Genomic DNA, 12,500 nt, shown 5'->3' with positions numbered 1-12,500 from the left:
GAGCCGTGATCTCTGACCTCAGGCTGAGCTGGAGACACACTGATGCGGACCAGGCGGTGTCCTCTGCCATAGCGGGAGTAACCCTGTGGAGAACGACAGTTCAGCTTTATTTCTGTAGCGCTTATACAGTGTAGGTTGTGTCAAACTGTTTATCTGTGTGTGTGTGTGTGTGTGTGTGTGTGTGTGTGTGTGTGTGTGTGTGTGTGTGTGTGTGTGTGTGTGTGTGTTGATATTAACTAGGGCACTGGTGTGGACCAGTCACTCTGACATGACCCTCGGTTCTCCACATTAGTTCTCCTCTTCTGTAGTTCTGGTTCCTCTGCTGTAGTTCTGGTTCCTCTGCTGTATTTCTGGTTCCTCTGCTGTAGTTCTGGTTCCTCTGCTGTATTTCTGGTTCCTCTGCTGTAGTTCTGGTTCCTCTGCTGTATTTCTGGTTCCTCTGCTGTAGTTCTGGTTCCTCTGCTGTAGTTCTGGTTCCTCTGCTGTATTTCTGGTTCCTCTGCTGTAGTTCTGGTTCCTCTGCTGTATTTCTGGTTCCTCTGCTGTAGTTCTGGTTCCTCTGCTGTAGTTCTGGTTCCTCTGCTGTAGTTCTGGTTCTTCTGCTGTAGTTCTGGTTCCTCTGCTGTAGTTCTGGTTCCTCTGCTGTAGTTCTGGTTCCTCTGCTGTAGTTCCGGTTCCTCTTCTGTAGTTCCGGTTCCTCTGCTGTAGTTCTGGTTCCTCTGCTGTATTTCTGGTTCCTCTGCTGTAGTTCTGGTTCCTCTGCTGTATTTCTGGTTCCTCTGCTGTAGTTCTGGTTCCTCTGCTGTAGTTCTGGTTCCTCTGCTGTATTTCTGGTTCCTCTGCTGTAGTTCTGGTTCCTCTGCTGTATTTCTGGTTCCTCTGCTGTAGTTCTGGTTCCTCTGCTGTAGTTCTGGTTCCTCTGCTGTAGTTCTGGTTCTTCTGCTGTAGTTCTGGTTCCTCTGCTGTAGTTCTGGTTCCTCTGCTGTAGTTCTGGTTCCTCTGCTGTAGTTCTGGTTCCTCTGCTGTAGTTCCGGTTCCTCTTCTGTAGTTCTGGTTCCTCTGCTGTAGTTCTGGTTCCTCTGCTGTAGTTCTGGTTCCTCTGCTGTATTTCTGGTTCTTCTGCTGTAGTTCTGGTTCCTCTGCTGTATTTCTGGTTCCTCTGCTGTAGTTCTGGTTCCTCTGCTGTAGTTCTGGTTGTTCTGCTGTAGTTCTGGCTCCTCTGCTGTAGTTCTGGTTCCTCTGTTGTAGTTCTGGTTCTTCTGCTGTAGTTCTGGTTCCTCTGCTGTAGTTCTGGTTCCTCTGCTGTAGTTCTGGTTCTTCTGCTGTAGTTCTGGTTCATCTGCTGTAGTTCTGGTTCCTCTGCTGTAGTTCTGGTTCTTCTGCTGTAGTTCTGGTTCTTCTGCTGTAGTTCTGGCTCATCTGCTGTAGTTCTGGTTCCTCTGCTGTAGTTCTGGCTCCTCTGTTGTAGTTCTGGTTCCTCTGCTGTAGTTCTGGTTCCTCTGCTGTAGTTCTGGTTCATCTACTGTAGTTCTGGTTCTTCTGCTGTAGTTCTGGTTCCTCTGCTGTAGTTCTGGTTTCTCTGCTGTAGTTCCGGTTTCTCTGCTGTAGTTCTGGTTCCTCTGCTGTAGTTCTGGCTCCTCTGCTGTAGTTCCGGTTTCTCTGCTGTAGTTCTGGTTCCTCTGCTGTAGTTCTGGTTCCTCTACTGTAGTTCTGGTTCTTCTGCTGTAGTTCTGGTTCCTCTGCTGTAGTTCTGGTTCCTCTGCTGTAGTTCTGGTTCCTCTACTGTAGTTCTGGTTCTTCTGCTGTAGTTCTGGTTCCTCTGCTGTAGTTCTGGTTCCTCTGCTGTAGTTCTGGTTCCTCTGCTGTAGTTCTGGTTCCTCTGCTGTAGTTCTGGTTCCTCTGCTTTAGTTCTGGTTCCTCTGGGTCTGGTTAGTCTGTGTTGTTTTGTGTTTCTGTGTGTTGTACTCTAGATTGGGGGCGTGTCTTCAGCACACCTGATGCTGGTCAACGCCCTCATTTAACCCGGGCAGAGGGTTTGTGGGCAGTTGGCCAGATCTGCTCTCCAGTTTGGGCATCAGGCTGTGTTTGGCGTCCTCTCTCTGCTCTGCTTGATCACGCTGACTCTGCTGTGTTGATTATTGTACTTCAGTGGTGTTTAATAAATCTTGATCATACTTCAGCGTGCAGACAGGTGTAAGATCAGAGATGCAGGTGTGTTCTCTGAGACTGGAGAATAAGTGTGTGTGTGTGTGTGTGTGTGTGTTCTGTCTGAGTTCTACCTCTGGGTTATTTGTGCATCATGATTGACCTCAGGATCAGCTCGGGGTCCGGCTCGCGCTCTGATGATGATCTGTCCGGTTATTAGCGCAGTTTTCCAGCTCGGCTGTTTTCAGTGTCTGCTGTTATTCTGGAGTGTGTTCTGTGTGTCTGACCTCAGTTTGGCCAGAAACACACCTGTGATCTCATCCGTCTGTGTGTGTGTGAGTGTGTGTGTGTGTGTGTGTGCGTGTGTGTGTGGAGGGAGTGAGTGTCTGGAACAGCAGGCGGTCTGGGTGTGGGGCTTCATAAGGCTTTATAAAGGCTCACAGACCGACACACACAGCAGACACTGAAGCAGAAGACCCACACACACAACTTCAGCTCGACAGGTACGCCACAGCTCTCTGTGTCTATGTGTGTGTGTGTGTGTGTGTGTGTGTGTGTGAGAGAGAGAGATGTGCGTGTGTCTGTCTGTCTGTGTGTCTAAGACTGTATGTGTGTGTGTTGTATGTCTGTTTGTGTTTTGTCTGTCTGTGTGTGTGTTGTATGTATGTGTGTGTTTTGTATGTCTGTGTGTGTGTTGTATGTCTGTGTGTGTGTTGTATGTCTGTGTGTGTGTTGTATGTCTGTGTGTGTTTTGTCTGTCTGTGTGTGTGTGTGTTGTATGTCTGTGTGTGTGTTGTATGTCTGTGTGTGTGTTGTATGTCTGTGTGTGTGTTGTATGTCTGTGTGTGTTTTGTATGTCTGTGTGTGTGTTGTATGTCTGTGTGTGTGTTTTGTATGTCTGTGTGTGTGTTGTATGTCTGTGTGTGTGTGTTGTATGTATGTGTGTGTTGTAACCATTCATCAGCCTCCAGTGTGTTTCACTTACTGTGTGTGTGTTTGCATGTGTGTGTGTGCTGTTTACATTCATAAGCCTCCGGAGCTTTTACTTGTGTGTGTGTGTGTGTGTGTTTCAGACAGTGCTCCTGCAGTCATGTGTGTGTCTCCTCAGTGTGTGTTTCTGTGTGTTGTTCTGGCTCTCGGTGCTGCTGCAGCTTATGGTCTGTATGACATTGTCAACTCACACACACACACACACACACACACACACACACACACACACACACACACATGCTCACACACAGTAACCGTTGTGTGTGTGTGTCTCTCTGCAGACTCTCAGGAGAGCCGCGAGTCATTGGAGGGTGAGTGCTCTGCTGGATTTGGCTTCAGTTGTTGGTCTGCAGACCGCAGAGTGTGTGTGTGTGTGTGTGTGTGTGTGTGTGTGTGTGTGTGTGTACTAAGGTCATATGAGGCTCATTTTCTGCTGTTCTGTCTCTAAAATCAGCTGGAGTTGTTTAACATTCACTCTCATGTGTGTGTGTTTGTGTGGGGTTGTGTGTGTGTGTGTGTGTGTGTGTGTGTGTGTGTGTGTTTGTGCAGTGTTTGTGAACCCATATCAGGCCAACGCCTTCATGAGGAACACACAACACAACCCCTACATCTACCGAAGGTACACGCACACGCCCACACCCACACCCCCACACACACACACACACACACACACACACACACACACACACACACACACACACACACATGTTTGTTTTTGTGAAAAGTGGGGACATTACATAGGTTTCCATTCATTTTATACTGTCCAAACTGTATATTATATTGCCCTCACCCCACCCCACCCCTAAACCCAACCATCACAGGAGACTGTGTTCAGCTTTACTCTCTGATTAAACTCATTCTGTAGGATTTATAAGCATTTTGAGAAATGAGGACGTCACCAATGTCCTCATATTTCACCTCCTTTTTGTAATAACTGTCATACCCATGTCATTATACAGATTTGTGTCCTGATATGTCACAAAAACACGTACACACCCACACACACACACACACACACACACACACACACACACACACACACACCCTCTCTTTAAATAAAGGCATTCCACTGGCATCAGTTTTTATATACAGCTGGTTTAAAAGAATGCTTTAATACATCCAAAACACACACACACACACACACACACACACACACACTTACATATAATTACCATTTCTGTTCTTATTTTGGTCTCCCCCAGATATAGACACACACGCACACACACACACACACACACACACACACTCCTGCACATAGTGTTGTGTGTATGTGTGTGTACCTGCATGTCTTTGAAGTAGTGTGTAGTTCTCATACTCTCTCTCTCTCTCGCTCTCTCTCACTCTGTGTGTGTGTGTGTGTGTGTGTGTGTGTGTGTGCTCCAGGATGAAGACTCCAGCTGAGCGGCGTGCGGAGGTGTGTGAGGACTTCTCTCCGTGTCGTGTGTTTGCGCTGCGCTACGGTTCTCAGGTGGCCTATCAGACCTTCTTCAGCCCGCAGCAGCTCAGGGCCAATCAGCAGCTGCGCAGATACTGAGCCCCGCCTCCTCATTTACATACCAGCAGCCAGCTCTCCTCATATATTAGTGTGTGTGTGTGTGTGTGTGTGTGTGAATGACACTGATCCTGCATCTGCTCTCAGAACACCAGCAGCTCTCATAGACACCTGTAAACATCATCATCAGTTCTGCTCACAGCTCTTCTGCTTGTAGAGGATTTGCTGAACATGAGGAGCTCTCAATAAACCCTGGACACGCTTCATGATGGAGACGTGTGCTGCACAGCATTTATTCAGATTATTGTGTGTGGTGTGATGCTTAACTCTGTAAACACACACACAGACACACACACACAGACACACACACACACACACACACACACACACACACACACACACACACAGACACACACACACACAAACACACACACACAGACACACACACACACACACACACATACACACACACACACACAGACACACACACAGAGACACACACACACACACACAGACACACGCACACACAGACACACACACACACAGACACACACACACACAGACACACACACACACACACACACACACACACACACACACACACACACACACACACACACACACACACACACACAGATGTTGTATCCATAAAGACAATGCGTATTTTCATCCCAGGTTTATTCTGAAAACGTACCTCTATATACACTTCTGGAGAGCGTCAAGTCTGTCCCAGGAGCTACATGTTTTTTCAGGTTTTGTTTTCGTGTATCCACCAGAGGGCGCTGTCCACTGACAAATTGAAAAAGCAATCCAGATAAAGAAAAGCCCTCGTCTGAGTTTCACCGTGTCTGACCACATTCTCTCCGTTATTTGCTTCTTTATTTTATTTTTTGGCTTCTGCTTTTGTCTTAGGGCGACGCAGTGGCGCAGTAGGTAGTGCTGTCGCCTCACAGCAAGAAGGTCGCTGGTTCAAGCCTTGGCTCATTTGGCAGGAGTGGAGTTTGCATGTTCTCCCTGCATTCGCGTGGGTTTCCTCCGGGTGCTCCGGTTTCCCCCACAGTCCAAACACATGTGGTACAGGTGAACTGGGTTGGCTAAATTGTCATAGTGTATGAGTGTGTGTGTGAATGTGTGTGTGGATGTTTCCCAGAGATGGGTTGCGGTTGGAAGGGCATCCGCTGCGTAAAAACTTGCTGGATAAGTTGGCGGTTCATTCCGCTGTGGTGACCCCGGATTAATAAAGGGACTAAGCCGACAAGAAAATGAAGGAATGTTATTGTCTTACCCGCTTTCTGGAACCGTTCTTGACCAGACTCGAACCCTGTCGTCATGCTCAACTCCTCTCTGTGTCTCAAGTCCACTGACGTACATGTTGAGCTAACTGGACAAACTGGTAACAGCAGGACAGCCGCTCATACGGAGGTAAGCTCGTAGTAAAAGAAAAGGAACGTCGTCACACCGCCCCGTAGTGTTTGTTTAAAACTGAAATGCAGCCATACACACCTCTGACTACACCCTTCACCATGTCCAGAAACATGTACAGGCCACGCTTTCACCATGAGCCTGTGTTGCGTACTTTAAATGATTTATACTGTGTTGTTGAGATTACCTGTCCTGTCACACACTCCTCTCTCGCTCTGACACACTCCACACTCCTACTCGTTCCCTGATCCTGAACTGACCTGCGCTGTGGAAGTGTTACTGTGTGATGAACACATTACTCTAATGAAACCCCGATTATAAGACTACCTAAACATGCAGCACCCTCCTGGCCCCCGGTGAACTGAGTGTGAGAGGATGTTGGCTAGTCCTGGAAGTGGGCAGGTCGGATGTGTGATCTAACAGGCCGGTCCTGGTGGTGAGGATGTCGCTCGCAGACTCACTGGATGCTGTGCCAGAGGCATGAAGAGCTGAGCGGGGAGCGAGGGAAGACCCTGCTGTGAACCGCACTAGGAGGACACTGCACCTACTCAGCTCTATGCCATAACCATCTGTTAGCCTAAGTGTAACTGGACCCCACTGCTTATGTACCTGCTGGGGCTGTGACCAGAAAACATGTCGTCTGCTTTTCCAGTGTGACTTTTTCCGGGATTTTTTCATGTCTTAAATCTGCGCTGTGCTTTCAGCTGTTGTACAGGGTTTACACTGTGAGCAGTAGGAGGGCAAAGCCTGTGCAAGGGTAGCTTTAGCTCTCGCCCCAGCATCAGATCAGCTGGTGACGCCCGAGTGCTGGCGTGCCGAGCTGCTGAACAGAGTCTGGCTCAAGGCTTCACTGATAGAGCATCCATGTGCCATGTGGGCTCTCAGACCATCTTTTAGAGTCAGATTAACTCTCTCTACGCCCTCATTTGACCGCGGGTGATAGTAAGATGCTTGGACGTGTCTGATACCTTTGCCTTGAATATAGCTGTCAAACTCAGCAGACACTAGAGGGCCATTGTCTGTCCTCAAGGCAGACCCAGCGGGCAAAATCCAACTCCAGAATGTCAGTAATAGAACGATGTGACAGAGCCCATCAGTAACCTCAGGCCACTTTGACTGTAGATCATGAACTGACACAAGGAAACCTGAGCGGCGAGGCAGATCATGCAGTCCTCCACCCATATCTAGTTGAATGTTGTCCCATGGTCAAGTTTGCCAAGCCAAAGTCTCTAGTAGCGGCGCAATTGGTGGGCCTGTTTACCCACTCATAAGACCTGGAACACAGTCCCAAACAAGCTACTGGATGTTCTTATACAATCCTGGCCAACATACAAGATCCCGGCAGCGCTGCTTTAGTTTGACCATGCCAAGGTGGCCTTCATGCACCATGGCCAGCACTCGTCCTCTGAGATTGATGGGGATACTGGCCCACTGTCCACAGGCCAAGCCTCTGCTGTTCCAGCATGACAGTTCATGTTCAACTCCGCGGCGTACGACCATTCAAGACATACTCACCGACAGCAGAATCAGCAGCAGATTCCTCCGGGGAGTTCCTCCAGGGACACAGACGTTGAATAAGGTCATTATCTTCTGCAAGCGGACAGGTGACACAGGGTATCCGCCAACACATGATCTCTGCCTGAGGCGTATTGTACTGTGAGGTCATACTGCTGGAGGTGGCCAGTCCAGAACCTGCGCAGGTGTTTGTGGCCAGACCCAGATAAGGATGGTCGATTCGAAGGGTGCAAACCCTGAGTACTTTTGTCCAGTACTACTTGTGTAAGAATAGCAGCAGGTGACAGTTAAGGCGCAGTAAAGACTGAAGTGTGGCAGGACACAGGGCTGCTCAGCAGTTCCTTGAGTGTGCGCACTGCCTCAGAACAAACTGCACACCGGGCCATGGAGCATCCTCTGTGAGCAGCTGGAGAGGGTGTGAGATCATTACTGAGGTGAGAAACACAGACGGTATGCGGCCATCCCCTGAGACCAAGCAACTTCTGCAGCAGATGAGGGCTCTGGCACCTGAAGAGCAGCCTCGATACTGGGGTGCAGCGGGGAAAGGCCTCAACCTCTGCTACTGCAAACAAACACTTCTCCATGTTACGTGTCTAATCATGATGTCTGCTATCTGGTGAAGATGAACCCGAAGAGAGCCTTGCTGGAGGTGGAGTTAGGAGAAATGTCGAGCCATGATCATGAGCTGTTCGCTCTTCAGTCGACGGCGGAGGATGCTGATCCAGGATTACTGCTCTGACCTTAAGTCCACGCAGACCCTCAATCTGCCAGAGTTCACATTAGAGACCCATGGAGAGACATCAACAGGGTCATGATCCACACACACACACACACACACACACACACACACACCACACACACACACACAGATGCACATTCTTGCACACACACACTGGCTGTGGGTCTGGCTGCTGCGCTGGATTCGTGAATGTGTGGTTTACTTCCGTCGCCACTTCTGGAGTGTGTGTGTGTGTGTGTGTGTGTGTGTGTGCTGGACACTGCATCGCTTTTTGCTTCTCAGATGGTAAATTACACACCAAGCGTCCAACAGAACAGAATAAATAGAAGCGAGACGGAGAGACAGAGAATATGTGTGTGTGTGTGTGTGTGTGTGTGTGTGTGTGTGTGCGGCATGGCGCAGGTAATTCTGCTCCTGTAATTACACTGCTTATATGAGCCGCTCGCACGCTAACACTGTACCGATTGTGTGTTTGTGTGTGTGAGTGTCACACAAAAGACACACATTGTCTCTCTGTTTTGTTTGTTTAGTGTGTGTGTGTGTGTGTGTGTGTGTGTGTGAGAGAGTAGGTTATTATAGGCAAGGCAAGGCAAGTTTATTTATTTAGCACATTTCATACACAGTGGCAATTTAAAGTGCTTTACATAAACAAGAATAAAAGAAACAAGTAAAATAAAAATAAAAACAAATAATAAAAATGAGTAAAAAAGAACATAAAAACAGTTCAAATGTGATAAAAGAATGAAGAAGAAAATGAAAAACATGATAGTGTGATCTGTTGTACGCAGCACACTGCTCATTCAGTAAAGGCACAGCTGAACAGATGTGTGTTCAGTCTTGATTTGAATGTGTCTAATGTTGGAGCACATCTGATCATTTCTGGAAGCTGACTCCAGCAGCGGGGGGCGCTGTTATAGCTGAATTCAGACTCACCCTGCTCTGACTGAACTCTTGGAGTTTCTAGTTTAAATGATCCTCAAGATCTGAGTGATCTGTTAGGTTTGTGTCCAGTAATCATATCTGTAATGTATCGAGGTCCTAGTCAATTTAGTGCTTTTTAGAGCAGTAATAATACTTTAAACTCTATTCTGAATGTAACTGGCAGCCAGTGTAGAGACCTGAGGACAGGTGTGATGTGCTCTGATTTCCTGCTTCTGGTCAGAATCCTGGCTGCAGCGTTCTGGATGAGCTGCAACTGTCTGACTGTGTTTTTAGGAAGACCAGTGAGGAGTCCATTACAGTAATCCACCCTGCTGCTGATAAAAGCATCAACAAGTTTCTCCAAGTCTTCACTAGAAACAAAGCATCTGATTCTTGCTATGTTTTTGAGATGATAGTATGCTGATTTACTGACTGAACCGAGCAGGAGCCGTGCACACTTCCTGCACGTAGGCCTGCTGTGCTGTGGGCTGCTGTATCTGAGTTGGAGGATGTGGATGGCAGAGTTCCTCTGTGCTCTGAGTAGGTTTCAGACAGTGTATGCTGGAGTTTTATCATGCAGCATTTACTCTGAACATTTTCAAGAGTTCACACTTAGATAATGCTTGACTAAGCTAGTTTGGCATGCTGTCCCGGGAGAGAACCCTGAGCTCGGTGATAGATGAGCCCAAGGCTCCCGCCTGGTCAATAAGCATTTGGAGGCATATGAGATCAGGTAGTTCATGATAGCTTCCCAAAATAGATCACTAGTTGCACTAGTTTGTAGTAAGTGTTTGTGACTTTAACTTTTGTTGCATAGTTTTTGAGTGTGGGAGGAAACCAGAGTACCCGGGGAAAACCCACGCGAACACGGGGAGAACATGCAAACTCCGCACAGAGAGTATTGGTTTTCTCAGCTAGTGTTGAACCAATGACCTCCTTGGTGTGGGGCAACAGTGCTAGCCACCGAGCCACCGAGCCACCGTGTCACCCGAACTGAGGAGGAGGGAGAAGGGATGGATTGGGGGGGGGGGGGGGGGGGGGTTCAAAAACGAAGATGAGGAATGAAGTTTAGGCTGGATATTTATATTGAATTTAGAGTGATCCGATTGGCTAGTTAGTGATCAGTGATAGGGATCAGCTGTAGTCAATCCTATCACATGCTCCTCTCGAAATTAGTTTGAGAAACTTCACTTAAATCTTCCACCTTAGAAATTCATTCATTCTCCTTCAGTTTAGTCCCTTATTCATTAGGGGTCACCACAGCGGAATGAACTGACAACTATTCCGGAGTGGATGACCTTCTATCTGCAAGCCAGTATTGGGAAACACCCATACACACTTATTCACACACACACCCACACACACTCATTTACACTACGGCCAGTGTAGTTGATCAGTTCCCCTATAGCGCATGTGTTTGGACTGTGGGGGAAACCGGAGCACCCGGAGGAAACCCACACCAACACGGGGAGAACATGCGAACTCCACACAGAAACACCAATGTGTTGACCTAACAAATATACTTGTTTAAATTAAAAAACAACAAACAAAAAAACTAAAAGTAAGAGTGAAACTAATAAACACTCACTCTGACTCTACACTGACCACACAGAGTCTGACAACAACAAACCCCACACGACATCCAGCTGAGACTGGAGACAAACCCAGAACTACTATAACCTCACTCTGTGTGTGTGTGTGTGTGTAGATATTTGATTCCCCAGCCAATCAGGTTGTCCGCTCACTGCCATGTCACTGATATATAAATGCACACACACACACACTTGCACACACACACAGATCAGCTGACACAGAAGCGAACATGAAGAGTCTGACAGTCCTGATCTTCTGCTGCCTGATGACTGTGTGTCTGAGCGCAGGTCAGTGTGCGTGTGTGTGTGTGTGTGTGTGTGTGTGTCTGAGCGCAGGTCAGTGTGCGTGTGTGTGTGTGTGTGTGTGTGTGTGTGTGTGTCTGAGCGCAGGTCAGTGTGCATGTATGTGTTTGTGTGTGTGTGTGTGTCTGAGCGCAGGTCAGTGTGCTTGCGTGTGTGTGTTTATCTGAGTGCAGGTGAGTGTGTGTGTGTGTCTGAGCGCAGGTCAGTGTGTGTGTGTGTGTGACTATTCTCTGTGTTCTTCTCTGCAGGTCTTCCTGACTCCTCAGATACTAAACCATTGAGTGCTGCAGAATCTCCTAATCATGAAGGTGAGACGCGTGCAGTGTGTGTTTGTGTGTGTGTGTGTGAGTGTGTCTCTGAGTGTGTGTCTGCATTTGTTTAGTGACTGTGTGTGTGTGTGTGTGTGTGTGTCTGAGTGTGTGTCTGCATTTGTTTAGTGACTGTGTGTGTGTGTGTGTATTTGTTTAGTGACTGTGTGTGTGTGTGTGTGTGTGTGTGTATTTGTTTAGTGACTGTGTGTGTGTGTGTGTGTGTGTGTGTGTGTGTGTTTGTATATGAGTGTTCTCCCAGTAAGCACTAGGTGTCATTCCAGCGTCTAGGTTTAGTATAGAGCAGATGTAGTCCGGCTACATGTGACCCAATTTGAGCCCCAATAAGCTGAAATGTGGCCGCCTGTAGTGTTTGCTAAATAAAGTTTACGGTGTGCATGATACTCTGTTAGACCTCACCAGGCTTTTTTACAGTAGAACACTGGCAACACTGTTGCCAGCTACTCACTAAAAGTTTAGTTACAGTAAGTAGCTGGTAACAGTGTTGCCAGTGAATTACTGTAATAGAGCAGCAGTGGTAACTAACTGGAAACTGTGTACAGTTAATTACTGTACTGTAGTGTTACAACTCACAGCATTATACTGCATACACATGAATAGTATGTCAAGGTGTTACTAAAATTAATTAGTATTCTTACCTGTTATTAAAAATAGAAGACATAAACATTCTGACAAATGTATTTTATTGTTTTGGCAGCAAACAAATATACAACAGAAAATGTATAACAAAATTAAGAAATCAGCAGATATAAATATCATCTTACACATTACTGAGAGCCACAGGTCTGCACAGCAAGGCTGCGGTCACACTAACGTTTGAGCATGCAAAATTCTGTCATACTGCACTGCGAAAAGGAGTGGGATTAAACTAAATAATTAGAGATTGAAGCAAGCAACTGGTCCATAATTTTTGTTCAGAGAGGTCATGGTTTGATCTTTGATTAGTCTCAAGCAATCACATGATGTTATTTCGCATGTCAGCGTTCTCCAATCTTGAACTTTCCAATGCTGCGAATTATGAAATGTGTCTCGTGAGCTGTCATTCCAGGTCT

The 12,500-nt window shown here is 47.2% G+C and overlaps 2 protein-coding genes across 3 annotated transcripts in view; both read left to right on the top strand.

The window, feature by feature from the left end:
• The first annotated feature begins 2,601 nt into the window (after positions 1–2,601).
• On the top strand, positions 2,602–4,927 carry mgp (matrix Gla protein). 2 transcript variants are annotated; one of them, NM_205640.2, is given in 5 exon segments: positions 2,602–2,648; positions 3,219–3,302; positions 3,417–3,446; positions 3,685–3,754; positions 4,519–4,927. In NM_205640.2, coding segments are annotated over 4 exon segments (318 nt in total). In that variant the 5' UTR covers positions 2,602–2,648; positions 3,219–3,235; the 3' UTR covers positions 4,670–4,927.
• Positions 4,928–11,018: 6,091 nt separating this feature from the next.
• The window catches only part of bglap (bone gamma-carboxyglutamate protein), a 3,098-nt gene continuing 1,616 nt past the window's right edge, over positions 11,019–12,500 (top strand). Inside the window, exons 1-2 of the mRNA NM_001083857.3 lie at positions 11,019–11,104; positions 11,368–11,427. Of these exons, the coding sequence (NP_001077326.1) occupies positions 11,047–11,104; positions 11,368–11,427 (118 nt within the window). The 5' untranslated portion in view covers positions 11,019–11,046. The remainder of the gene's footprint in view (positions 11,105–11,367; positions 11,428–12,500) is intronic.

The sequence above is a fragment of the Danio rerio genome, chromosome 3 (genome assembly GCF_052040795.2).
Source record: "Danio rerio strain M-AB ecotype USA chromosome 3, GRCz13ab, whole genome shotgun sequence".
Classification (NCBI taxonomy): Eukaryota; Metazoa; Chordata; class Actinopteri; order Cypriniformes; family Danionidae; genus Danio; species Danio rerio.
Note: the sequence above shows the minus strand (reverse complement) of the source record. Positions and strands in the feature narration are given on the sequence as shown.